We start from the raw sequence: 27,679 nt of genomic DNA, 5'->3' as shown, positions 1-27,679 counted from the left end.
GGATAGGACTGGCCTAGGTGGGGCCAGGGCTCTTGGAGGCAGGCTGTGGAGGGGGCCTGGGCTGAAGCCCAGGGTGGGCTGGGCTGAGGCAGGAAGGGAAAGGGGTGGAGAGTGGGGGAGGGCTGTTCCCCTCCAGCTAAGCTGACTCAGCAACTGAGCTATTCCTCCCTCAGGCTGGTTTTGGAGGAAGGGCGGGTCAGCGGCCTGGGAACCCTGTCTGGGCGGCAGTTTCTACGGAAAGAGGAAACAAAGCCTTGCTACTCTGTTCTGCCCTTCCAACCTGACCATCCAGCCACCCCTGGGCAGTTGGGGTAGGATCCCTGTTTAGCCAGGGATAGGCTGCTCATAATTGGCCATGAAGCAACCTCTTTTCCCCTGTTTTGTTACCTCTGCCCCAGGAGCTGAGCCCCAGGCCTGGAAGAGCCTTAGATCTTGAGGGCTGGGGTAGAAGGCTTGCCACAGAGCCTGGGGCTGAATATCATCCTGGGAATCCCCAGCAGGAGGCAGAGGCTTGAGGAAACAGGGTCTGTGGCCAGATCACAGGACAGGCTAGTGCTCTTTAGGAAGATTTTCCAAGTGGCCTCAGCTTCATCACTTCCTCTCGCCTTTGTAGCCCTGGGCCTCAGAGGTAGCTCCTTAGGCCAGGTTGGGAGAACGGCTGGGCCCTGCGGACGGCCCCCACTGCCCTCATGGAGTATGCGTTCCTCTCCAACTCTGGCCCCTGAATCCCTTTATCCATCAAGAGTAAACAGTTTTCTTTATGAAAAATCCAAATGCCCCCCTCTTGGAAAGCATTGCTCATGAGCACGCTCTCGCCTTTCCATTCCCCTCACAGCCACAGCCCATTCACCCTATGAGAGGACCACAGCCACACAAGGAATGTGAAACATCATTTATTCTTTGTGGAAAGGTTGAACAAGGTCAAAAATGTCCTTAGAGGGCACTGACCCAGCCCCGCCCTGCAGGTTCCTGGGGTCGGATGCCTCTGCCCCCCACCCCCACCCCTCCCCATGCCCCTTGTTAACAAAAAGGAACAATTTGAAAGGAATTCATATATAATAATTATAATAAAAATATACATTAAACAAAACAAAAAACCCAAACAAGACAAACTTAGCCGAACTACCAGCACCGTTCACCCCATTTCCCCCCACCCCCCCATGCCCCCACCCCTGACATCCCTCTCCTTTCACTCCCTGAAAGGTCTCTCACTCTCCCAAGTCCCCGGTACCATGACCACCTTCGGTGGGGTGGCCGAAGGAGACTTCAAATGGGTGGGCTGGGTGGGGGTGAGGGGCACAGGACACCGATAGGATAGGCTGAGGGGTAGGGGCATCAGGAAGTGAGGGGGTAACCTGACAAAGAAATAAGAAATGTACAGGCACCTGCCCCTCCCTGAGGCTGGCTGAGGCAAACTGACTCAGGGCTGCCTGCTGTGGGGAGCCTCCTGCTCCCTAAGTAGGTGGGTGGCTACTCTCACGAAGGGCCAAGTCCCCAGTCCCTGCTCCTTTCTCTGGGCTCCTCACTCTTCCCCTCTGCGCCGTCTGGTCAGAGGGAAGGCACCAGGAGGAGCAGGCCCTTCCTGAGAGCTCCAGTAAAATATACCTTCCCCTGGGTGCCACGGCCCACCCTGTTGGGCATCCTTGCTGGCCTGGCCTGCTTGGTCCCCAGCCGTCCACTCCTGCTGCACCTTTTGGTCCCATCCTGTCCCCCTGACTGCCCTGCCCCTTGCGCTTGCCCCAGCTGCCTGCACTTGAGCCTTGAGGCTCATCCCCAGGGCCCCTGACCAAATCTCTCCCCACGGCCCCACCCTGGTAGCTGCACCCCCTGGTTTCAGCTCTTCCAACCGTGACATCTCCATCCAAGGCTAACGTTTAGGGGAGTAGGGCTGTCAAGGGTTTCTGCAGCCTCAGTTTACTCCTTAATGGCTCAGGCTCCTTCTGTGAAGTTCTCAGGGGCCACTAGTGGGTGGGGAGAGGCAGATCTTTGTGGTGAGGACTGGCCCTCTCTGAGCTTTCCTTTCAAGATCTTAAGATGGCTATGCAGCTCCCACGCCCTCACACTCTCTCAGGGTCTTCCTTCATAAAAGGTTAGATTCCTTTTAGCTAAAAAGAGTGGTGGGAGGCTGCCAACTGGGTATACCTGGGGGCTTGCTGGAGCTGGAGTGCCCAGAGCCTCCTGAGGTCAGAGTTCAGAGGTTAAAGGTATGTCAGGGAATGGAAAGGAGCAGATGACCCCATTTGACCTTTACCAGTGAGGTCTGAGGGTCCTGCCTTCAAGTGCAGAGCCAAGACATTCAGATGAGGCTGGACATACACCAAGGTAGAGGGGCCCCTGAGGGGCAGGGACTAGAAGGGGCAGCCCCTGTTCAGCCCCCAAGGGACCCATCTGGGGAAGAGAGCAATGCCAGGGATGAGGGTAGGAGGGGCCAGTCGCAAGGCAGAGAAGGGAGGTGGGGGTGAGGAGGGAGCTTGGAACGGGTGGGAGCAGCCCACCCACCACCATCTGCTGCCACTGGCCTTCAGAGGCAAAGTCCACATGGTAGGAGTGGGCGGGCAGTGGTGGGGGTCAGACCTTGTCCAGCAGGGACCGCTGGCAATAGAGCAGTCGCTTGGGGGTCCCGTGGCGTCTGAAGAAGAAGACTGCGAGGCCCACTGCCAGCACCAGGAGCAGCAGCAGCACGGGCAGCACCACGGCGGCCGCGCTCACTGCCCCGCTGCCTTCCTCGTCCACCTCGATGATGATCACCTCCGTTTCCTCCTCAGTCCCCTCGTCTGGCCGGCCCCCCGAAGGGCAGCCCATCCAGTCCCGCAGGGCTGACTTCGGGTAGCCTGGCTCTACCTTCAGCTTCTGGTTGTTGAATTTCCAGTATCTGTTCCCCTTGTAGAAGTACGTGAAGACTGCACAGGTCAGCAAGAAGGTGGCAAAGAAGACAGAGGTGGAGCAGCATCCAGGAGACCACAGAGAATAGTGGAAGGAAAATCCATCAGTGCCCTCAGCTATAAACGGGGTGATTCTAGTACCAGGTTGGAGGAGTGGTGGGGACTAAAGGGTCTAACATGTGGAAAGCACTTAGCCCAGTGCCTGGCTCATAGTAAGGGCTCCACTGTTATTATCATCGTCATTATTTTCCCATAATACTCTCCACCTTCCCTCCTCCTCTCTCTTAACTGCTTGTACCAATCGATCCTCCCCACAGAGGCATTTCCCATGCCCCTCTCACCTTCATCACTGCCCATGAATGACCCTCTGGGAGACTCAGGAATTCCTTCCCAGACCTTGATATTTTGGGGGTAGTCGTTGTCCACTGCCCTGAGCTCCTCGTTAAAACGGTAGTACCTGGGGGAGAGGAGGGGAAGGGAAGTGGTTGGACACTGGGCACATTCTCAGAAGGTAGTGGGACCTGGTACTGATTCACCAGTGAGTTAAGAGTGGCTCTGGACAGGGGTTTTGAGTAATGAGGGCCTGTAGCTGAATGTGGCGGAAGGTGGGGGTGGGAGGGAGGGCCCAGGCTGTAAGAAGCCACCAGCAGCCCTTAATGACAGTGCCAGGCTGCCGGAGCGGAGGCATGGTGCTGGGGGCAGGAGGCATCAAATGACCAGGTCTGAAATGGTGACCCGGTCACATCCCACTCACTCAGCACCCCATGGAGGCTGCCTGTTGCTAGACAACAACAGAGGCTTAGCCAATTCCTTCTTCAGGAAATATCCCGGAGGTAAAATGGGTCTTTCTCCAGAAGAGAGGGAATCTGGTAGTGGTATCTGAGGAGACAGGCCTGGGGTCAAGGGGTTGAGATCTTACTTGTTTCCCCGGAAAAAGTAGGTTTTTCCATTGGGCATCCAGAAGAGAGCAGCGTCAATCCTGTCAGTAGGCAGTCCTCGGCCCAGCTCCTTAATGTGCTTGGGGTAGCCAGGCTCCAGGGAAGCTTCATCAAACACCCAGTGCTTATCTCCTGGGGAGGCAACAGAAGGGCAGGATCTAGGTCCCACTTGGGTTCTAGGGTCTATGGAGGAGTCAAGGGGAATCTGCTCGTCCAGGGAGACCCTCCCCACTCCCAAAGACTAAGGCCTGGTTACCTTTGAAGAAGACAAATTTGCCATCCTTCCTCTCGTAGGCAGTGTTGATGGATGGAGGCAGTCCCCGCCAGAACTGGCCGATGGGCATTGGGTATCCATCTATCACCTGGTTATTCCTCACCCGCCAGAACCAGCGCTCCTGGGAGGCAGCCGAGGTAGGAAGAATACATTACGTCTTGTCACTTAATTCTCCGGCTCAGCCCCCCAAAGCTCCCCACTGCCTCTGTTTTAGTTTTTAGTCCACCTGCTGCTGATTCCATCCTGCCTCCCAGTCACAGACCCTTCTGTCCCCCAAACCAGCCCACTTCTTCCTCTCACCTTGAAGACAAACATCTCCCCTCGAAGCACAGCCACGGTGTCAAAATTCCCATCACAGATGTTGGGCCCATAAGTGGGGTTTTTGGGCTTGTCAGGGACAGAGGGCCTGGAGGTGGTCCTGGGTGGAGGGGGCATCTTGGTAGGGACTGACTTACTCCCTGGGGCAGAGAACACAGGGGCACTTCAGATTTGGTAGAAGAGGGAGAGGAGAGGACAGACATGTGGGCAGACAACACCTTCGGAACGGGTGTAGGGAGTCTGAAGCAATCAGCTAAGAAGGGACAGAAAAGGTAGACTCAAAAGTGGGAGTGGATAGCGGCAGAGTTAGGACGGGGGATGTGGGGAGACTGTAGGGCATGGGAAAGAGGAAGAAATACGCAGGCCAGAGAGGCAACGACAAGGAGCAGAGAGAAAGCAGCAGATGTGGGCACAGATTACTTGCCATAAAGCTGCTGGATGCCCCTGCGGTCATCATCGGGCAGCACGAAGTTCTCTGTGTCCATCCACTGGTAAAACGGGGCCATGATGGCGGAGGGATCATTGGAGTGCTCGAGGCCCAGGGCATGGCCCAGCTCATGCACAGCCACCAGAAAGATGTCATTGCCTGGTGGGATGGGGAAGGTTATGGCGGCAGCCTGGGTCCCTTCCCACAGACGCCTAGCTTTCCCATCAGAGGCTTCAGTTTCACACCCAACTCTGCCTGCCAGGTTTTAACTCAAAAAGCCACAAAGCTACCCAGCTCTTCTGGAAGAAGGTGAGAGTGCTCTGGGGCTGGATCCCAAGCCCAGGAGACCTGTGTTAAGGGAAGTTGAGACCCTATCTGGGTCTGTTTCTCCCAGGATGACATTTGTCTGGAGAAGTGGGTGACGTGGAAGTCTTTGACTGAGAAATCAATTATTGGGTGAGAGAAGAAACCACACGTAAGTAGTTCAAAACCGGATTCCTTCTTTAGTTGTAAGTCAGACCTGGAGATCTTGGCAGTCCCTTGTGGCCCTGAGATTTTGGGGTAAAGGTTTTGGGAGGAGAGAGGAGGATGCTGTACAAATGATCATTGACTCTCCCCAGAATGAGAGTCCCAGGGCTCACCATTCAGATCCTCATTATTGACAGTCCAGGGCTCGGCAGAGTCAAAATGGGTGTCCCCTCCGATGTTGGGACCTGGGAAGTAGGCGTGCGCAAGGAAGCCACCCTCGCCATCGAAGGGTGTGCTGTCACCATGGAAGCCATCAGCGAAGAAGATCATGATGTCGGCCTGCTTCTCATGGCCCTCGTGGATGTAGGTATAGGGTATCTCTCGGAAACGCAGCGGTGTGGCACTCTCCCACACGCGGAACGCCTTGCGGATGGCCTCATGTGTGGCATACTCGCCTACTTTGGGGGTGTAATTCTGGATGCTGAGGTCCAGCCACGTGGGGAGAGGATTACAGTATGTTAGGATGACAAGGGGCAAAATTCTCCTTCCCTGTACTCTCCCAGGGCTGATTGAACTACTCAGCCAGCTTTGCCTGACCCAGCTCTTTTTGCTGTCTCACGATGCCTCTGCCCCAAGCACTGAGAGCTCAGGGGACCTTCAGGCTTTGTCTTTCTGGCCCTGGGGTGTATGTACCCTTCCCCCTTACAGGCTGCACCTCTCTCCAGGGTTACGGCTATTCTCCTCCCCACTCCCAAGGATGCATCCTAGGCAGAGGTGAGTATTGCAAGATGGCTCTGAGTCCCTGTAAGCACAACTGATCGAGAAGGGCAACCCAATGGGAGAAAGGCCACTTGCCTGTGGGACTCACCAGAAAGTAATCTCGTTATGCTGCCATTTGGAGCCCTGGATGGCATAGCGCTTCCTTCGAACATTGGCCTTGATCTCGGCTCCAAACTTGTCTGGAACACCACAGCGGGGGCGCTTCATGGCCCTGAGGTAGGTTGGAGTGTGAATACTGGGATCAGTATAGCGTAAGAAAGATGAAGGTCCTCAGAGGTCAGGGGGAATGTCTGGCCCCAGGGCCAGTGTGGGCAAGGTCAGGGTGAATAAAAAGAGGGTCAGGATCAGCATGTGGGGATGAGGTAAGGGCAGGAGTCGGGCATTCAGGTAGCAACTTCTAAGGTGCTGGGTGTGTGAGTGGGTGCTGGGCAGAATTCCTGCCGGGTTCTAGCACTTACTTCATGGTGTCTGCATCAACCTTGCCTGTCACTCGTAGACCATAGAACCTCTGCATGGCAGCGATGGCAGCTGAGAGTGACTGAGGCATGCGCTGTGTGTGGGTACGCAGGTCCCCAGGGGGCAGGTAGCCATACTGCTGCAGCCAGGCCTGTAGGGAAAGGTACGTGGCTTACAGCATCCCCACCTGGCCCAAGGGAAGCCTCCGCCTCCTCATGGCACCTGGCACGAACCCTCCACTTGATGAGGAAAGGGCAATGAGCTTTCAACCTGGCTCTGGCAGCGGGTCTGGAGGCACTCCAAGGCTGGAGGCTAGACCTGAACTCTGGCCCAGGCCCCCGTATGGCTTGTCCTCTCGGAGCTGTGGGCCCCAGCTCTGGACTTTGGCTGTAGCTGTCTTCAGGATGGGACCCCTGGCCGTTTAACCGAGTTCTCAGATGTCTTCTCCGGGTGGAAGGGGAAGAGGCTGAAGGGCTCTACTCTTGGGCCTGGCATGAGGCCCTCATGGCTGAAATTTTTTAGAAAGGAGGGCAGAAAAGGAGCTGGGGCTGATGCTGGCTGCTGATAGGGGAAGCTGGGGCCTCTGCAGGTGGTGAGAGGTGCGATGCAGCCTGAGCCAGGATCCCTCCACTGCTTCTATCCAAGCAGCATCTGACCCAAGGCTTGGGACCTAAGCCATCCATTTAAGGATTTCAGTAGAGGGAGTGGGAGAAGGGGTGAGATGGAGACTTGGTGACTGTAATTTATTTTATTTCAGGCATGCTGTGAATTGTTCATAATATAAAGGCTGGCACATTGCCTTAAAGTAAAGTTAGGTCTTTGGTGTTTGATTGAAAGGTACACACACTGAAAAACCTTGCTGAGGAAAAAGTTAGCCTTTATTGTAAGAACAATGGAATATTTTCCTAAAGCCTGAAAAAATAAAATGAGCCAAGTCATATATGGGATATGAAAATACTTGGATTCTCCTATGGGGAGATACTACCCGGACAGCTGGTACCTGCTCCAGCACTGCCTCCTTAAGCAGTCCGGGGTGGGAGTGCTGCCCGACGCCTGGGAGGAGAGCCTGGGGTACAGAGGGGTTGAGGCTTCTGTTGGGTGCTGCACCTTCCACCCCAGGTTATTAGGATAAATTTCCATCTGGCCCTTTTCCTCTGAGCTCATGCCCTGGTGGTGGAACAGTGCTCTAGCACAGGGGCTAGAGGTGATTCAGGAGCAGCTGACTGGGGACCTGAGCCTGCAGGGGCAAGAATTGCAACATGGTCTTGGGAAGTAATCTCCCAAGGAAGAGGGAGGTAGGGCCTGAGATGTAAACAACCCAGCCTTTCCCCAGCCAACAGGCCTGGCCCAGTAACCCTAGCACCACCCTACTCTGAGAGCCCTTTCTCAAGGGTAGAAGAGAGAGTGAAGTTTAACCTCTGGTATCCCACAGCGGAGCAGAGCAGGGTGCTTCAGGCCTGGGCTGCTCGCCCCAACAGCTGTATGCTTGCCCTGACCTGCACTGGCTGATGCCTCAGCTAGTGCCTTCAGGAAGCCTGCTGTGGCCTATGCCTACCTGTGCAGGAAACTCCCTTTGCCCGTAGTCTCGCCTGTAGGGGAGGCACATTCCAGGCTTATGACCCCTGGTAGGAGTTCAGCTTTGAGGAATGATTAGAGTGGCCTATGCAGAGCTGGAAGTCAGGATGACTGAGGTAAGTTCCCCTCAACCCTCAGGGAGTGAAACTAAGGGGAATCCTAGGGCTCGAAAACGGAAGGGAGGGTGGCAGAGAGGTGAGGAAAATCTATAGCCAGTAACTCTGGGATAAACCCCTCTCCCTGATGAGTCTTTCAGGACGGTAGGCAGGTGTAAATATTCACACCCACAACCTCCATCCCATGCCCAACAGGTAAAAGTGGAGACTTAGTCAAAAGAGGGACTTCCTGGGGTCGAGAGAACCAAAAGTCCTGGAAAGGAGGTGCCCCTGTCCCACTCTTCCCAGGCCTAGGCTTTCTTCCCTCACAGGGGCAGACTCTGAGCAAAGCAAGAACCGCAGAGACTATGAGGTCGGAACCACAGAAGAGAGGACTCTTGTGTCTGCGGCTGGGTGGGGGAAGGGCTGAGTGCCAGGCAGGCCAAGGGGAGACGAGGGCTGTCCTGAAGATGGTGCAGGACTACGGAGGCCTGGTGGGAGGAATCCGGGTGCCCAAGGCCTGGGCCACCCCAGCTCTTCCTCCACACTGGCCTGGAGAGGGAGCAATATGTTGGGTCAAAGACCTAGATTGGCTTTGTCTTGAAAACTGGGTGGTGCAAGATATTCTCCAGGGCAGTGATTTTCAACCCTTTTCATCTCATGGCACACATAAACTAATTTCTAAAATTCTTTGGCACACCAAAAAATATATTTTTGGCCAATCTGACAAAAAAAATTGGAATAACTTTGATTAATTCACACTGGATAGCTATTGTTGTGTTGCTGGTTGTTATTTTTTTTGACAATCTAAGGAAAAAGAGGTCAGTACCTCTGACTAGTCAGGTATTGCATGTTTTAAAAATTCTTGTGGCACACCAGTTGAAAACCTCTGCCCCATGGTAAAGTCAAGGGAACTGGTCCCACCTCTAGCCAAGACCAGGGTCGGGGGGACTCTGGCTCTCCAGCAGGCCCTATATAGGAAACTTTGGGCCTGCTCCTCCCTCTGTTTGCCTCCCACCCGTCCATGGCCCAGATGCAAATGGTGGTTCTGGCACTGGGACTGCCCACGACCCACTTGAAGCAGAGACAGGGCTACTGCCCCTCCCTTTGGGGGCCTAATGGGGCAGGAGAAGGAGGGAGTCAGGGCAGGCGATGTTGGCAGTGGGCTGCCCCCCAGATGCCCAGGCTCCTTTTGTTGGGAGCTCTCGTTTCAGGCCTGGAAAGAGGATGTCTCCTCTGCCTGACTAGTGCCAGGATTAGCCACAGGGCAGATTTTCACACTTCCTGGTCACCCCCATCCTAGGACCACCCTTCTCCTTTCAGTCTCAGATCCCTTCAGGACTGAGAGAGTGTGTTCTTTATGGAGATGTTTCCTCTGGGGTGGGACCAGGGCGCCGAAGGGGTTGGAGGAAGCCAAGTACAGATCCCCTCCCCCTTCTAGGGCTCTTCCCAGCCCCTCCAGACCGCACCCTAGCACCCAGGCCCTCTCGGGGCTGAGTGGGTTGGGATGTCCCAAAATAAGAAGCTGATCAAATCCGTCTCCCACCTTCACCCCAAAATAAAAGAGAGAGAGGAAAAACCTCTTCAGACAACTCCCACGCGACTTCCTCCCAGCCGGGTGGGCCAACGTCGGGGAATAGGTGGGGGGTGGGGGGCGCCAGAGTCAGTCAAGACCTGTGCGGGCGCCCTGGCTCAGGCCCTGTCCCCACTCCGCCGTGCGAAGCCCCAGTTTCCATGCAATTAACAGAGAAAAACAATTAACAACAAAAAGGGCCTAAAGGCGCCGACGGCGGAGGGGGTAGGGGAAGGAGGCGGTGGCCCAGCCGAGCCCCCGTTCACAAGGGGAGCTTTGTGTGTACGCAAAGGCGGCCAGGACGCCAGCGTTGCGACCCTCGACGCCTGGGCAAGGCTCCGGGGCCGCGATCCAGAGGGATCCTTTCGCGGGGACATGGGCCGGAGCCGCTCCGCCGTCCACCCGCGATCCCACCTGGGCGCGGATGCGCGGGTGGAGGGCCCGGCCAGCCGGCCGGCAGCGGCCGCAGCGTTGGGGGCCGGGGCCGCGGTCCTCCAGAGCCCTCCCTGGCAGCCCAGCGAGCGCGGGCGGGAGAGCGCGGGAGAGCTGGAAAGTTGAAGAAACAACAAACTCCAGCACATGACAAGAAACCAGGGCAGCGCGGGGTCTGAGCGCAGTCCAAATATTTATCAGGCTCCCAACTGGTTCCAGAGCTGAGCGCAGAGCCCTGGGGAATTGGGGAGGGTGGGGAGTGGGCCCGGCTGTAAAGTTCTTCCAAGGAAACGAGTGGGAAAGAAGGCTGTGACGGGGGGGTGGGGAGGGTGGAGGAGGCAAAAGTTGGATCGACTTGGAAGTTTGGAGATGAGGAGGGAAAGAAAAAGGAGGGGATCCTGCAGGCCGGAGCAACGGGGACCCCGAGAGCCCGCCTCTCTGAAGGAGACTGTCCCCTTGGAGACCCCCGGGCTCGCCTCCTCCGCGGCACGACTCCAGGCAGGGCCGGAGGAGCTCACTTACTTCGGGGCTGAAGCTGCTTTGGGCCGAGCTGAGGGAGGCGAGCGCGGTGGTGAGCGCGAGCAGAGGGAGCAGCAGACTGCGGGAGGGCCGTGGGGCGGGAGACATGGTCCGCGACCCTCCGGGTAGACCGTCCGTGCGGGCTCCGCGGCGGGCCCAAGCCCTGGGGTCGTGCCGCCACTCCCTCGGGCGCCTTTGTCTTCGGGAAGCACTGAATTTGGATTCCTAGAGCGCGGTCCGCTTGCAGATGAGGCAATTGTTCTTGAAAGCGCCTGTTTGCTCGTCCCCTCTTCTCCGTTTTTTGATCTTTCTTCTGCTTAGTCGGCGAACTGGATCTGGAGCCCGCTCTCGCTCTCTCCTCTGGTCCCTCCCTTCTCCCACAGCCTCTCCACAGCCTCTCCGCCCCCGCCTCCAATGCCCTCCTTCCCCTGTGCGGACGTGGTTGTTCAGCTTGAATCCAATTACAGCCAAGAGCCCGGTTAAAACACACACACACACACAGACACACACACACGCACACGCACGCACGCACACACGCACAAACCAACTTAAGTTGACTTGCTGTGGTGAAGGCTGCCATCTCCAGGGGCTGAGGCCATAGCTGAAAGCCCGGGGGGCGGGGGGGGGGATAGTGGGGGGACCCAGGGAACGGGATGTGGGAGACTTTCTCTCCCTAAGCATATTTTGGGTGGCTTGATTCCTTTGGTATTCAGCATCTGTCTCACTTCAGAGTGGGAAGTACTGGGAGGCTCAGTGGCTGCGGCAAACGAATTCAGAGTTTGGGATGGTGGTGGTGGTGTGGGGTCTTTCATGACGTGAGACCTGGCTTAGGGGACCATCTGTTGGGACCTGTGACTAAACCAAATTGAACTGTTGTCTCTTATTATTGACAACCACCTCTGTCCCTCTTGCAAAGGGTTGTGGGGGGGGGAGAACTACCCACCCATCAACAAACCCCACAACCACACTGAAGCTGGGGGGGGGGTCTCATCCTTGCAGAAAAACAAATGTTCTCCCTTTATTATGCCACTTGCAATCTGGCTGCTCCTTAAATTAGAACTGGCTGGGGAGGAAAGGACTGCAAGGCCATGGAATCTAGGAAAAGGCAAATCAAATTTGGTGCAATAGTTCGAAGACAGATTGGAAGCTGGGACTTTAGGGTTTAGTTCTCTACACTGGAAAAGGAAGCAATTACTTCAAGGGTAAAATCTCCTCCGGGGCTGACTGGTCTCTGAGAACAAAAGGTGGAGGAGATATGCAGGAGAGAGCAGGCTAAAACTGGCCTTGAGAAAAGGAGACAGATAAGAGGTTGAGAACCAGATCTGGAAAAGCCAAACAACAGAAGCAGGAAAAGTGTGGGAGACAGAAAACTCAACCATCAGTGAAATCTGAGACCCAAGAACTGCATTGGTCAGCGAGAGGGGAAGGAGGTATTGAGGGGAAGAAGGGAGAGAATAACACAAGGGAAGGAATCACAAGCTGGACAGAAATTAGGTCAGATAGGAAGCTCCTGAAACCCTAGAGATCCCAGAATTGGTAAGTTGTGGCATGAGAATGGCAAAAAAAAAAAAAAAAGGCCAGTGTTCTGTATTTAATAGGAGTAAAGGTCCTTTCCACACATAACCCATGAGAAGAGCCATGATCAAGAAAATGAAAGGTTTCCCTGGTTTTGGGTGGCAGCTAATGGGTTTGTGGGAGGTATACGGGGGATACCTATGGCACAGTGACTGGGGGTTGAGTACCTCCAGGGCTCCCTAAACAAACAGGGGTAAGGAGGGCAGCTTTCTCTCTCACCAACCTCTGGAATTCAATGAAAACCATGGAAACCTCAAGATCCAAATCTTTAGAACATGCAACACCCAAGTCTGGTTACTTCCCATGTCAGCCTTCCCAGTGGGGGTATCCTCTTGAGCCATGTATTTGGTTTAGAAGAACCGATACTAGTTGCTTGTGAAGAAACGGACCTCAGCTGTAAGGTCCTCTTCATCAAAACCTTTATTAAACGTGTAATTGCACACAGACTGAGCCATATATAGGCTTTTCAAGGCTTGAATGCCTGGCTAACATGAAGGAAACTGCTGCTTTTTCATGTTTGCAGAGCAGTAACTACTCAGTTGGGCCAGTCCTATGACCAGCAATGGAAGCGGTAAGTACCTCGAAGCAAGATTCCCCTTAAGTGGAAGGGAGCCGGGGGTGAGGACACTAAGCCAACCATTGTAGGCAGTGTTCTTATAGCCTGTTCTATGTGGTGTACAAGCTCTTTTGCTCTGAAGATGGATGGGGAATAAAAACGATGGCTGGGATGAGGCATGAAAATGACAGCAAGAAAGTCAAAGAGAGCCTGGGAAAGGGAGACAGTTGCTTTTTATTGACTTGGTAGTGAGCTCTGCAGAGCAGCCCCTTTAGGTTTAAGAGCACTTTTCCGCTTCCATTCTTCTTCCTGCAACTTCTCCTGCTGTCTGAGCTGCCATGCCTGTAACCCAGCATCCATTTCCTGTGACAGCAGTACAACTCGTCTCTGGAACAGACAGGAAAACAGTGTGGATAACATCTGGGGCTTGAGCTCTGCACCATATATCCTTTCACTCACAGATCAAAGTCAGAGGCTTCAGCTAGAAAATGACACTGCTGACTGGGGAAGGGGTGGGACCAGGTTCTGGGTGGGGCAGCAGGAGGAAGACAGTAAAATGTGTGGCAGAATGTCTACTACTGGTTCCTACCCTAGGAGTACCCAACACTATTCCTCCCTTCTCACGGTACTATTAAAACCTTAAAGTGAGGGGTACATATTAACTTAGGTGTCAGCACAGCTCAAGATGAATGATTTAAACTTTCTCCTTCATATTACAAGCAGGTTGCCCTGGCTGGGGCTCTAGCCACTCACTGCAAACTTCTCCCTTTGGGCTTTTCTTCGAAGCTGGCCTTTCATTGGTGGAGCAGGGCAGCCATCTGAAAATAGAAGTGAGAGAAGAGGCAAATGTTAGGCATGGCCTGTAGCACTTTGTGAAAGCACTGACAGGAATGAGGGAAGAACCAATTTCTTGCTGTTCTCTTCCGTTATACACCCGCTGTAAAATTCTCCTAAAATGTGTCCCTTACTTTTGAGGATGAAGTATGTCAGAACCACCATGAATAAGCTCCCAGGCATGTTCCTACTCTATTTCACTTACCCTTTATTAGCCTGGAATTCAAGATTCTTTGCAATGCTGAATCGCCTGTTTTATCTTCAGAAACACTCCACTCAAGCAAACTGATCACTGTTTTACCCGCCAGTGAGTCTTTGCTAAAGTCCATCTCATTCCATACTGAGAAAAACACCTCTTGCCTTTTCCTTCCGGCCAAATTCTCATCCTTCAGCCCACCTCAAGCCCAACCTATCCCAGAAACCCTTCTCCAACCTTTTCAACTCTCTTATGAAAGAAGTACCTATCAGTCACTTAATATTCCAATGTTTGCCTTGGGACATTTATTGTATTATTGTTTTTAACCTTATTCAGCCTTCTCAAGTCCTTTTGGAAACTAGAAGACCACTGGAGTATTATTTAATTTAAAAAAATGTCCATGCTTTGTTTTCCTAGCTAGACTTTAAGTTCCTTGTGATCAGGGACTGTATCACTCAGCTTTCACTGTAGTATAGGCACAAGTGCACAGAATAAAATTTTCATAAATATCTGCAGACTTGCTAAAAGGATGCAGTATCTCAAGTAGCTTATAATGGAGTTGAAAAGAAAGGGCATTTTCAACAAAGAAACAAATTGAGTGAAAATTCTGCCCAAAAGTTTGAAGGCAAGACAGGTAAGGAATGTTATTTATCCATCAAGGGAACCAATATTGTGTATGCCAGGTGTACATTGGTCATTTCATTTTATGCTTACAAGAACCATATAAGATGAGTATTCTTTTACAGATGTGGAAACTGAGGTACACAATTAAGTAACTTGTCCAAGACCCACTAAGTTAGCAAGTAGAGAAACCCGGATTAAGAATCAATTCCAGAATCTTTCCAATGTTCCATACTACTTCAAGGAGATCCTAGGCTTCCTGCAGAAAATAAGTAGAAAAAATCTGCACCATCTTCCTCAGACACCAAATACCCAATTAAGCAAGATCATAATCCTATAAAATCCAATAGGGTATTAACACTCAGGTCTCTGGGCTGTTTAAGGGGGCCTCTCCTCTGCCCAGCTCTAGTCCTGGCTTTGCTATTATTAAGCAGTGGATGACCACGGGCAATTCACTTTTGTAGGCCTCAATTTTCTCACCTGCAAACTGGAGTCCCATAGGGGGAATGGGGAGTGGCTTCAACTTTTCTAAGGTCCCTCCCTCCTAGAGCTAATATTTCATTTGTTTGTTTTAAAGTAAAGGGAAGAGACTTTTCCAAAGGGCGGTCACCATCCTCAATCTTGTTTCCTACTCTTTTTTTTGAGATGCTTATTTCAAGGAGTTCTCCCTGCATTTGGTACCAAATTCTCTATAATGCACTTACCACAAAGATGGTCGGTTCTCCCTAACTTTCTAAGAACAGAAAACAGAGCCTTTTCACTCCCTTCCCGAGGGGCGCCCCAAGTCACAACTGTCTTCCGCTTATCTGCACATGCCAAAAAGATGCTGTCTAGCTTAATTTTCCATAGGAGTACTTTAATTTACAAAATAAATAGGGTTTCTTCACCCTGTAGAGTTCAATAGGTTGTTCCATCACACTCCCACCTTGACGCCATCCCCCACCCCGCTCCTTCCAGGGGCGTTCTCTCTGAGTGAAATTCTCCAAAGTAGGGTTAATTGTCAGGTCAGCGCTCACCGGCGTAAGACCAGTCTGGGAGCTCCGTAAGGGGACCGTAGTCGGAGGGGTTGGCAGCCAGGCCCTGCCTGGGTGGAGAAAAACAGTCGCGTTAGGACTCAGCACAGGTTCTGGACGCCCCCCCCTGCCCCTCGCCCGCTTCACCGAAACCGGCACTCACTGGAGTCTCCACTGGCTGCCCGCCCGAGCCGCCGCGCTGCAGTGCAGCCTCCGGATACCTGCTGGGAAAACAAGACAGAGTCGGGAGAGAGGCCGTGCTGCCCGTTCACAGGTCCCAGGCCTGCCCCCTCGGACTCCCGAGCCCATGGACCCTACATCCACTTACTGGACAGCAGAGTACCTAGAGCAGCCATGCTGAAATTGAAGAGACGGAAGTGGGCGTGGCCTCAGTGGCCACGCGCGACGCTTCAGGGGAACCCGGAGGCCGCCATCTTGAATTCTTTTCAATCACGGGGCCCGCCATCTTGGGTCACTGTACGGAAGAGAAGGACAAAACGGCGGCCTGGGATTTGGACTAGAACTCTATTTCATCCTCTGCATCCTCAGTGGTGGTTACATCCTCAGTGGAAGTGTCCTCCCAGACTGAACCGTTCTGAACTGTTTCTGCTAGTTTCCTGAAGCAGTCTCTAGTCCTTTGAAATTTATCTTTTATCTCAGCGAAGTAACATACGTCACCTCATTCTACCTTCTCCCTCATTACTGTAACATTTTTCCCAGCCTAAGAGTCAAACCTAAAGAATCAAAAAGTTTGGATTTCAGTTCTCACTCATTTATCCAACAAAATGGAAGCGCTTTGTGACGAGCACTGTATTAAGCCTAGGAGATTCTGTGGGGAGCAAGACGAACATCATTATTCTGACAGAGCTCCAGTCTAGGGATGCAAGACAATAAACAAATAATCACACATTACTGTAATATTACAGCTAAGTGCTAGAAAGGGAAGTATGTGATGCTTGTGAGCATATAACAAAACTTGATCTAGAGTAGGCTGGCAAGGCTTTCTAGAGGAAGTACCAGAGGTAAGATCTGATTACATTTTTATAAGTTACCACCATCCATTGTCTATTATACTCTTTATAAGCAACACCCTTGTGAGGTAAGTACTAGTAAGTGGCAAATCCATATCTGTGACTCCTTCCTCTTTTTTAATCACTTACTTGCCTTGAATAAGTCATTTATCTTTAATTTCTTCATTAAAAAAAGCTTAATAGCCCTGGATGGTGTGGCTCAGTGGACTGAGTGCCAGCCTGCAAACTGAAAGATCCCTGGTACTATTCCCAACTAGAGCACGTGCTTGCGGGTTTGCAGGCCAGGTCCCTGATTGCGGGTGGGTGGGAAGCAACTGACAGTGTTTCTCTCCTTCTCTTTCTCCCTCCCCTTCCCCTCTCTCTAAAACTAAATAATATTTTTTTTTTTAAAAAAGCTTCATATATCACATTTATGCAAACATTTTAGGGATGATAATGTAAGTGAAAGTGCTTACAAATGGTGAAGCTCCTGCAAAAGTGCCGATTACTGTGTGCTAGGCTAGACACTTAAACACGTGCTGACTGAGGGAAACTGAGGGAATGGTACAATGGCCTATCTGAAGTTTACCATTTCCTTCTGCAAGACTGGGAAGTTTCTCCATAGGAGGTGCCTCTGAGCTGTGCTTTGAAAGAGGGGAAGGGTGGATCCTAGTTTAAGAAGTAAAAGAAACCATTTTGATAACAATAAGAATAGTAGAGGCTAGGACTGAACCAGAAGAAGGAATGGGAGCAAAAGAAACTTGGTTGGTAGTGGGGGAGGGGGTGTGGTTAGTCGGGCAGAGGGATCGAGGAAAAAGGACTCCTGTATATGGACAACAATGTGGTGATTGCAGTGGGGAGGGGAGAATGAGAGGGTTAAATGGTAATGGAAGTAATACAATAAAAAAATTTTTTTTAAAAAGAAGAAACATAGCTATAAATGAACAAATGGACCCCAAAAACTAAGCGAAGGAAATAAGACAATAGAGTACCATTATCATCTTAAATCCATATGCTTCATTTTCGATTACCAGAAATACTTCTATATAAATGATTTTATACAATTTTCATAATAAACCTGTAAAAGAGATAAGACAGTCCAGGAGGCAGTCATTGTAAAGATTGCTTGTAGTTTTCAGAGATCAGGAAATGGAACCAAAATGTGGCTGTGGATTTATTGTTTTACTGTTGCAGTAAGCACTGAGTGACAGCTTTCTCAGGCTGGGCTCCAAGTACCTTTTGCTGGTTCTGAGATAGACAGTTGAGGCAGATAGCACCGGAATCCCATTACATAGTTTACAGTTGAGGAGTCAAGTAATAGTAGAAGCCAAGGGTTGGAAAAATAATCTGTGTCAATATTCAAGATTGGCAGGAATGATGATACAACCACCATTGCTATATCTTTTAATTTATTTTATTTTATTTTTAAAAAAGATTTTATTTATTTATTTTTAGACAGAGGAAAAGGGAGAGAAACATCAATGTGTGGTTGCCTCTCGCGCGCCCCCTTCTGGGAAACTGGCCCACAACCTAGGCATGTGCCCTGATTGGGAATGGAGCCAGCAACCCTTTGGTTCGCAGGCCTGTGCTCAGTCTACTGAGCCACATCAGCCAGGGTTCTTTTTATTTTTATTTTTAAAGATTTTATTTAGTTTTAGAGAGAGGGGAAGGGAGGGAAAAAGAGAGGGAGAGAAACATCAATCAGTTGCCTCTTGCACCACCCAACTGGGTACAGGGAACCTGGCCTGCAACGCAGGGATGTGCCCCAACCTACCTGGATTTGAACTGGTGGTGACCTTTTGGTTTGTGGGACAACTCCCAGCCCACTGAGCCACACCAGTGAGGGCCCAATGCTACATCTTTATAGTGCTTATAGAACTGAACCAGCCACGTTCCTTTATTTTAGTAGTAACACAGAAGGGGACATCACTGATTTGCAAAATCATAAAAAAGGGAACATGTACCCTGGCTGGTGTGGCTCAGTGGATTGAGTGCAGGCCTGTGAAGTGAAAGGTTGCTGGTTCGATTCCTTGTAAGGGCACATGCTTGGGTTGTAGGCTGGGTCCTTGGCTGAGGGAGTGCAAGAGCCAACCCATCCATGTAACTCTTGCACATTGCTGTTTCTCTCCCTCTCTCCCTCCCTTTTCCTCTCTCTAAAAGTTAAAAAAAGGAACATGCATTAGGGTACACAAATGGTGTGGACAATATGAACTCTACGTGCTGAAGTGAACAATACATGTAATAATTTAATAGCTGTGGGAGTAAAGGAGCTAGAGCTGGAGAACTTTTGGGGCAGGATGGGAAGTTTGACCAGGAAAACTGGGAAACCTGAGGGGGGGAAGGTCTTGGGAAAGAAGACAAGTTCAGCCTTTGATGTGGTTATTCTGATGTGGCAGGGGGACAATCCATGGGCTGTAAATAGCAGGAAATATGGGTTAGGATTTTGAGAGAGAGACAGAGAACACTAGTGCAGACAGCCAACATCATCCGCATTCTCAGGGACCTCATGGAGCACATGCAAGGGAGGGATTTGGCACTTTGAAAGCTCTCCTCAGTGACTTCACTAAACTCATAAGCCACAGGAAAGTGGTTGCAGCATCCCAAAGTAGATGTCTTTCTACCTCTGGAAGTTCATCTGGCAAAAGCTGGAGTTAAGAACAATGGGAAACATCAGCACTCTGAGCTTCATGTCTGTCTCTGCTTTCTTTAACACTTTTGCCCCTCAAGGGCATCATGGCCTATATTGGGCTATAACATTTTGTTATCCACTTTTTTTTTTTTCCAACATGTTTATTTAAATATCTCTCTGTCCAGTCTGTATATAGTAACTTTTGTACAACTGTTTTTGCTCTGGGAAAATAGGTGCTTTTTTAACTGTTGGGATGATTAACGATGATGCTGGAGAAAGAGCGTAAGTGAAGCTGACTCTGTGTTGCCAGTGCTACGTCATTTTGCTTCCTCTTCCCCTTTTGGTGTACTTGTGACCAAATTCTAAGGTTTGGGAAGTGCCTTATTTCATGTTCCTTCATTACCTTCCTTCTTAGAACAGCTAAAGATCAAATCAAATCACTGTCACACTCAGCAAGAAGTATGGAAACTGATGGCTATAACCAGACACTCACACAATACATTGCTTTGTGTATTACTTTATTATCTATGTAATTTATTGTAACATATTCTTTTTCTTGTCCCATGGCTGTCAAATCCATGTTAAATCAGTATGACCTTGGGCTACACCATTTTTTCTTGCCCAACAACTTTGAAATCTCTTAAGCTGTGGCTTTCCACCAGACTGGTCTTGAAGGTGGGGTGGCTCTCTGTGGCTCTCTGCAGATTGGTAACATTGGCTTTATAAAAATGCCAAAGCGAGACTGTCCAAAAGGTTCACAAAAGGAACTGTATTATTTACAAGTTATCTTGTAACCTTAAAACATGGTGTAACATTTCCAGATCCGCTTTTTTTGAACAAGCCCAGAAAATCCCTATATTGTTGGGTTGACGCTGCCTCGAAGACTTCAGGTGAAGGGCGCTTCGGTGACTCCAGCCTCTCAGGCACCCTCAGCCAGGACATTTTTTGTTAAGTGCTGCCTCCTGGCGGCAGCTCCACTGCCCGACACCTTTCGGGCCTACTGGAGACCACTTTTTCTTAATTTGGGATCTCGAAGCTGATGCAACAGCTCCCCGAGGGGGCGGGGAGTTGGAAACCTCGGCGGAGGCGACGCCCTTCCGGGAGACCCTTTACCCGTCTCCAAGCGGGCGCGGCTCCCTCTGCCTTCCCCCACCGGGCTTTGCAGCCCAGAGCCCCTCCGAATTTCAGCGGAGCGTCTCGAGGCTGGAGACGGTCCGCCAGCTCGAGCTGGATTGGGAGGGAAGGGAGAGGAAGCTGAGCATTCCTGGGGTGGAGGACGCGTCGAAGGGTATCTGCAGTCATTTTCACTCCCAGGGCCAGCGCAGCTCTGCCTGAGCCAGGAGAAGGCAGAGGAGCGGGCTGCGAGGTCTCTTGGTTCTTGGCCCTTGGCACCTTTTGCCTACACCCACAATTCCCTTTTAGCGCTTTCTGGAGCCCGCGAGGGGCGAGAGCTTCCTGGCCAAGTGGAGGGACCTGAAGCGGCGCCGGGTGGAGGGGGGTCCTGGTCCTCCAAGGCACAGCCCGGTTCGGCCCCCGAAGCCAGACCTGGACGACAACAAGGACGACCGAACTCTTGGGATGGGCTTTGAGGGCGGGCAGAGGCAGATTCAGGGTCTGGGGAGGCGAGATCATAGGGCCTCAGACATGGAACCGGGCGGCGAAAAAGAGGGAACTAAGACAAGGCGGGAGCGACGTGAGACCCCGGGCCCGGGAAAGTGAGAGAGAGGGGCAAAGGTGAAAAGCGGCGAGCCGGCCGCGCGGGGGCGGAGGGGGTGTGGATTAGGGGCGAGGACCGCCGGGAAGGGTAGAGAGGGCTGAGGGCGGGGTGGGGGTAAGGGGAGCCGGGAGCGGAGTCTGGGAAGAGTTCACGCCGAAGGGTTTGTGGTTCCGCTCTTCTCGACCCCACCTGCAATTGCGTGAAGCTGAGCGCTCGCCTTCCTCTGACTTCTCCTCCTCCGCCCTTTCACTGCTTCGCGACCGTCGCACTTTGCTCTCGTTGCATCCAGAAGTGTCACCTGAGCCTGGGTGGTACTGGGACGGAGCACTGAGAACTTTCCGGATCTGAGAAAGCGCGTTAGATGAGGGGCTCCCCCCCCCCTTAATAAAACAAAAAGTCCATTTCAAAGTATTCTAGTCTTCCCAGTAAACCTGAAAATTATACCTTTCCTTTCCTTTAAACCCATTACTATTAAAAAGAATAAATACGTCTAAATCCTCCTTGCATAGGAGCCACAGCAGCAGCGGCAGCTGCATAGGTGGGTCTGGAGGGCAATTTCAAGGACATTCCCAGAGCCCAGCCAGCTGGGAAAATCAGTCTAGGGCGAAATCAGTCCCAAACAAGAAAGATTGCACAATGTGACACAGAGACTTGTTCACGAACTAAGATTAGGGGAAGTGTGAGCGCTGGCAAATCAGTCTAGGGGGACAGCGTCGTTCATTCATTCATTTATTCCTCCGGCAAACATTTCTTGAAGGTCCACGTGTGCCCTGTACTGGGGATAGGGGCAAATAAAACTCTGGTGATGCTTGCGTTCTAGTGGGGCAGCTGAGAAGGAACGAACTCCAAACTTGGCTTGGCAATGAGTGCCCTTGAAAAGTCAAGCGTGGCGGAGGACCCAGAGGTTGGTGTTTAAGCACAGACCTGAATGGAGTGAGTGAAGGAATTAGTATCTCTGGGAAGAATGTTGCAGGCAGAGAGAACAGCAATGGCCAAAGCTGGTACCCTGGAGCAGGCTTGTGTGGCAGCAGCAAGGAGGTCAGTGCGGCTGCAATGGAGTGAGAGAGCAGGGCTCAGAGCAGAGGGGCAGGTGTAGACTTCTAGTACTTCCCTCATTTACAGCTTGAACCTGACCCCAGAGCAGGATTGAGGGGCAGACCAGCTGGGCAGCAACCTGGGTCTAAAAGATCACTGAATTATTCTTGGAGTAATTCAGACATTTGGTGCCAGTGAACTCTGATTTCTGTTTGTCTCTTGGTAAACTGTAAGTTGGCTCCCATCCAGTGAGAAATCCTTACAGACTGCTTAGCTGGACCACCTGTCTCCAAAATAATTTTGCAACATGCAGGTACAGGTATAAGTTGCACAGTGTAGCCCTATGACCAGGGTTTAGTTGCTTAAAGGCAGCAGTCAAAGCTAGAATTTTGCGAATGCACCATACACTGTGAAGTGCCACTCCCTGAGAGAAATTTGTCATATCTACATTTTAAATGGTTAAAATTTAATATGCCTGCCAAGAAATTGTCTGCTTTAGAAAGTTGTATGTAATGAATTCATGTCATAAATTATTATTTTGAATAGAAAGAATGAAGCTAACAGTTTCTATTCCCAGAAAATCATATTCTCCCACTTCTGTTAAATAAACTTTCAACATATTAAAATAATCCAGGTTTAAAGTGATGCCAACTCATTAGCCCTGTGCCACGGCTTGCTCAGGCTCCTTTGGCTGGCCTTGGCAACGCATGCATCACCTGAACCAGCTGGAGACCTGAGCTGTGAGTGGGCTTGTTTAGTGTCTAGGTATGTGCTCAGCTGTATCCCCCAAAGGGATATTCTTTGGTGTGGATTGCCTTAATAGGGGCTGAATTGGTGCTTAAACTCTAGAGATGGGACCACAGAGGTCCATTGCCCTAACCATGGGTGCTATGCCTTTCTCAGGGCCAATGATAGTATGAGAGTGGGAGATGCAGGGGAAATGGAATTAGGGGGAGGAGTTAGGGCATGAAGAGGGCAGTGTAAGTCACTGGGAGAGCTTCAGCGCCCAGTAACTGTAGGGCAACAAGGAAGTTCGAGGACTGGGGGGTGTGCTGATGGGGGGTGCTGAGGTAGGGAAGAGGAGGAGCCTGGAGGCGGGCAGGCGTGGAGGTCCTTTGGGTCCCAGCTCCAGCCCGTCCTCCTGGCCCCTCCCCGCTGCTGCAGCCGGCCAGAGTCACACATATGTTTTCCTGTTTTCCATTTTGGTCCCATCACCCTCTGCCTTTTCTGCTCCTCAGAGTCAACAGCTGCAGCAGCTCCAGCCATACCCTGGTGCCCCTTCCTAGCACCTTTTCCTCCCCCCACTCCCGGCGTGCTGGTAGCCCCTCCTCCTCGAACCTGCCCAAAGGTCACGGGACTGGTAAGAGGTGGGAGCTGGGGGACAGTGGGTGAGAGGGGAAGTGCAGGAAGAGGATGGAGTGAGAGTCCTGAAGATTGACTGAATGGAGGAGACTCAGAGCCTCTTGTTTCCCGGCCCCAGCGCTGACCCTCCCTAGGCAGAGCCCTCTGCCCAGAGACTTCAGCCCTACATTAATGGAAGACCTGGCCACAGGAGTAAACAATTTCTTGTTTCACTTTTTTTTTCTTTTTTTAAGGGACTGTCGTAGCCACAGTGGAATATAGAAAAACAAATGGAGAACTGGGGAGGGAGGAGCTGAGACTCTAGCTGGGGTGATGGGGCAATCTAGCTGTACCAGAGTGTATTTGTTTTCTGTTTCTGTTGTTAGGGGAGGCAGCACAGACCAGTTGGAGCTAGGAAGGCAGGACGTGGGGTCTTTGGGGGAGAAAAGATCTGCTCACGTTTAGCTCCCTGAGCTTGCTGGAGAGCCAAGACCCTGAACTGCGTGCTGGTTTCTGGAAAAAGGGTGTTTTGCTATTGCCATTCATGGGTGGGGTTAGGGCAAGGGGCCCCACTGGCTGCTGTGCCAGGCACTGTATCCTGGGGGCCCTGCTGCCTGTGTCCCCTGAGCCCGGGAATCCGAAACTTCTCCCACAGGCTGTAGGATGAGGGTGTTGTCCTGTTATCTCCAGTAGGTCCTGAATGCACTTCAGACAGGGGAAGAGGACAAGGGGTCCTGTGGATCAGGAACACAATTATCCTGTGGGGTTCTAGACCCTGCAAAATTCTTCTGTAAAGCTGGGTGTGGAGGAGCCCTTTAGGGGAGGTCCTGCAAATCCCAGGCTGCGTAACTGGTGGAAGCATTACCCTGTGAACCAGGGTCTCAGGGAGGAATGTGAGCTGCCAAAGACGGCGCCTTTCTGCCCACAGTGCTGGTGCTAGGTGGTGGTTGAAAAAAGAAGGGATATCTCTTCTGTGAAGGACAGCCACCCCTGCTGAGTTTTTGTGAGCGAGTGCAGGGTAGGCTAGGAAGGAGATTCTACCCTTAGCATTCCTGGTAAGGCCACTAGAGTATACTGTTTGCTGGAGTGTGGGTTTCTGTCTCAGATTCCAAAAGAAGGACTTCTCAGATACCACTTAGCCAGGAACAAAACCCAACACATTTCTCTCCACTTGCCATCACATTCTCTCTCCTTCCTTTGTCCCTCTTCATTTTTTCTTCTTTTTTTAATATCTCATCAGGACACATGCCCACCCCTTGGTGTCAATGAATTTGGCCTTAAAAGATCAGGTGTGATGATGTATTTCCATGTGCCTTGTTTGCTTAAGTGGGCACCCTAGCAAGTACAGTGCTGTGGAGCGGACTTGGATTGACCTGCAAAGAGATGAGAAAGAGGAGGAACAGCCAGGAAGGAAGGGGATGGGCTTTGTTGGGGGGGGGTGTCTAGGCTTCAGGCTGAAGGAGGGCAGAAGATTTCTTTTTAATCTAATCACACCCTTTCCCAGATAATTCATTAGGAAGCCATCTGAAGTGTTTTCTTGTCTGAGGAAGGCCTAGAGGCTGGGCAGATAGGAGCAGGTAGGGATGTCAGGGAGGTAGCTCAGTGCCAGTTATGCGCTTGGGCTCTATTGGCTAGCCTGCCCTCACTAGTTTGGCACCCTGGCATGAGACTTAGTGTGTGCCTCAAGGGGTGCGGGGAGGGTTAAATGAGGTAAGGCATTTAGGTGCTTAGCAATGTATCAGGCTCCAGTAAGTGCTCAATAAATAACAGCTATTATTATTACAGGAGTATTTAGGGGGCATCTGGGAGAAAAGGATGGTCTCCTCTGGACGCATCTGTGGATGTAAGAAGTGTCCAAATATGTAGAGAATTTTTGTAAGAGTTTATTTGAGCAAAACTGACAACATATGCTGGGGGAGCAAGATCTCAAATGCTCCTGAGAATAAGTTTTATAGTTTTTTTATGCATTTGAAGTTAAGGAGGGAATGTAAGGAAGATTACGTGAAGGTAGGAGGAAGCAAGGTGGGGATCGCATTACAGGTTAAGGTTATATGCTCTCTTGAGTGTGGTCATGAGTTAGAAGGAAGGCCCTGAATGGGTGCTCATGTTACGAGAGGGGGCCTGGCCCTGAGTCGGTCTGCTTAGGTGTGGGTTCTTGATTTTGTGTAGAAGGATTTCATAACACAAGTCCAGGTGACTTTGAGGATACATTTATTAAAGCTGGGGACAGTAAAACAAAGAAGGGCCTAGCACAGAAGAAGCCACAGGAGAACCTAGGGTGGGCAGCCTTAGCTCACTGGGAAGTCAGAGAAAAGAGGGCTTTTAGGGACAGGTTCAGGGGGTTAGCCTGGGACGAGCTGCCTCTGCCCATTGTTCGCCTAGTTGCAAGTCTGGGGGAGGGCCCCTTAGAGTGTAGGAGATGCTACCTGTGGGGGACCAAGAAGGGGAAGGGAATGACACAGGCTGCTCCCCCCCCCCCCCCCCGCCCCCCATCCGCAGCCTGAGCATGAGCTCGCTGGGTCCTTTGTCTGGTGGATCTTCTCTCTCTCTCTCTCACAGGCAGGAATCTCAGGGGAGGGTTTCAGCAGAACAGTCATCAGCTTTTCCAGGTGTCTTTCAGGGCCGTGGTCTGAGCACCGGGGCAGGGGGTCTGTAGTCACTGCAGCAGGTCCTGGCTTTGCCCACCTGGTTTTACTGCTTTTCTGGGCCTGGGGCTGAAATACAGCTGAGGCCTAGATGTTATCTCTAGGGAGGTGACCTTCTGTGTCTGACTGTAAATGGCTCTGCCAGTTTGTTCAGCTGTCTGTCTCAGTTTCCCTGTTCCACTTGCCAGGGAATTTCCCTAGCTTCTTACTATCCTATCTTAGTTATATATTAGGAGGATGGGGCATTTCAAAGGTGTGTTAACCTAGATGTACAGAAACAATAAACAGGGCTTGCTTAAGTCAAAGATAAGCCTTTTGGTAAAGAAGTTATATGCCTGGGGTGTGACTACCCATCATAACTTGCCCAGTTAGGAATTTATAATTGGATTACTCTGTGAGGTTACTTTCCATAGAACCCTTTTTATTCTCATCCATAAATTTCAGACATTTGTGAGGGTGACTTGGGAGAAGAATGATGTCTGGGAAGGCTAACATCTGGATCCCTCTCTTGGTTTAAAAAAAGTTTAAGGGGCTAGGATGGAAAGGAGTAGGGTAAAGACAAATCCCCTTGGGATTTTTTAGACTGTCATTCTCTGGTTGTAGAATAACCAAAGAGGGATGTTTTTAAAAAGTTGTGAAAAGGGACAGATAGTTGGATTTCAGAATGGATAGAGTATATTTCTTTTAGTGAAAGAGACCCAAAATATCATATTTAAGTAGACTATAAAGATAGAATAACCTATGATTTCCAAAAAACACCCAACTTTTTCTTTCTGTTCTGGGCCTGTATGTTCCGGGTAGCTTAGTGAAATCCTATTTCCCCATATTTTTAGGACATTGGAGTAAACTTGTGTTTGGGGAAGGTGTTTGTAAGAATTATGCTTACCCAAAGATCCTGGTATATTTTCTTATGGATGAAAGGGCACAGGAGGGGTGGGGTGGGGTGAATGCAGCCAGAGTTTTGAGTGTAATTTCTCGACTTTGTTTCCTTGGAAGTAGCTTGAGGCTCAGCCTTGGGGCAATGGCCCAAGTTTAGGGGCAGCCACCCCTCACTCTGTGTGGGGAAGTATGAAGAGTTCTACTCTTAGGACAGCCAATCACGAGGTATTGGGACTGCACTCACACTTCCCCTAATCTCAGTTTGTGAACAAGTATCTGTGTCACATTGTGCAACCTTTCTTGTTCAGAATGAGAGAAGTGGGCTAGGGTGGGGTGTGGAGGACTGGGAGAGAGGGCTGTGCATTCTTTCTCAGCCAGCCCAGTCCTCAGCAGGGCCAATTTGCTAGGGGACAGTTTCCCCAGGGCTTCGGAGCTGCGCCCAGCTGACTCCTGTCAAAGGAGGTTCCTGAGGGAGTGCCTTCTTATCGTATAAAGTGCTGAGCCCAGAGCTCCTTGCTGCCCTTTTTGCAGAGGTGAGGGGTCAGTAAACCTTGGACCCAGACACAGTTACTTAATACTCCTCCCCCTGCCCTCAGCCCTTCCGCCCTTCTTGATTACTTGATTTGACTTAAATCCATAAGCCCTCGCCTGGCCATTCCTTCCACTGCTGGCTGAGAAGAAGGAGCAGTCACAGCACAGCTCCTGACTTCCACTGGCTCTGCTGCTGCTGCAGGAACCTGCTTACACTTTTAGCCAGGTAGTGAGTGCTTCCCACTGTCTCATCTCAGCGTCTTCCTCACTTGACCCCACCCCTCTTTGCTGCTGTGCAGTGTCCACTTCAGCTTCCCAGTGCTTCTAGAATCTCGCCACTTGCTTGGCTAGCCTTGCCTG

At 51.2% G+C, this 27,679-nt stretch overlaps 3 protein-coding genes across 10 annotated transcripts in view; 1 reads left to right on the top strand and 2 right to left on the bottom strand.

The window, feature by feature from the left end:
• Positions 1-1,279: 1,279 nt before the first annotated feature.
• Positions 1,280-11,185, bottom strand: MMP14 (matrix metallopeptidase 14). The gene is made up of 10 exons (XM_054577796.1): positions 10,741-11,185; positions 6,546-6,694; positions 6,176-6,298; positions 5,481-5,788; positions 4,833-4,998; positions 4,395-4,575; positions 4,077-4,215; positions 3,802-3,952; positions 3,224-3,339; positions 1,280-2,900 (listed from the first exon to the last, which is right to left on the bottom strand). The coding sequence occupies exons 1-10, from the start codon at positions 10,843-10,845 to the stop codon at positions 2,569-2,571; spliced, it is 1,770 nt and encodes a 589-aa protein (XP_054433771.1). The 5' UTR covers positions 10,846-11,185; the 3' UTR covers positions 1,280-2,568.
• Positions 11,186-13,017: 1,832 nt separating this feature from the next.
• Positions 13,018-15,938, bottom strand: MRPL52 (mitochondrial ribosomal protein L52). 6 transcript variants are annotated; one of them, XM_054577723.1, is made up of 5 exons: positions 15,876-15,920; positions 15,696-15,756; positions 15,536-15,603; positions 13,622-13,686; positions 13,018-13,255 (listed from the first exon to the last, which is right to left on the bottom strand). In XM_054577723.1, the coding sequence occupies exons 1-5, from the start codon at positions 15,886-15,888 to the stop codon at positions 13,103-13,105; spliced, it is 360 nt and encodes a 119-aa protein (XP_054433698.1). In that variant the 5' UTR covers positions 15,889-15,920; the 3' UTR covers positions 13,018-13,102. The 6 variants fall into 6 exon arrangements, with proteins under 6 accessions (XP_054433698.1, XP_054433697.1, XP_054433696.1 ...); XM_054577722.1 differs by having other exon boundaries at positions 15,696-15,753; positions 15,861-15,892; XM_054577721.1 differs by having other exon boundaries at positions 13,019-13,255; positions 15,861-15,938.
• A 7,278-nt stretch (positions 15,939-23,216) lies between these two features.
• SLC7A7 (solute carrier family 7 member 7) overlaps positions 23,217-27,679 on the top strand; it is a 31,708-nt gene continuing 27,245 nt past the window's right edge. The window contains exon 1 of one of the 3 annotated variants that reach the window (XM_054577794.1): positions 23,217-23,283. The gene's annotated coding sequence lies outside the window, so the exon portion shown is untranslated. Of the gene's footprint in view, positions 23,284-23,447; positions 23,478-27,465; positions 27,546-27,679 lie in introns of those variants that run through there. The other 2 variants (XM_054577793.1, XM_054577792.1) reach the window with 2 other exon arrangements.

This window comes from Pteronotus mesoamericanus, unplaced genomic scaffold (genome assembly GCF_021234165.1).
Source record: "Pteronotus mesoamericanus isolate MK-2021 breed Mesoamerican mustached bat unplaced genomic scaffold, CSHL_Meso_final contig_46, whole genome shotgun sequence".
Classification (NCBI taxonomy): domain Eukaryota; kingdom Metazoa; phylum Chordata; class Mammalia; order Chiroptera; family Mormoopidae; genus Pteronotus; species Pteronotus mesoamericanus.
This window is presented reverse-complemented; position numbering and strand designations above follow the sequence as displayed.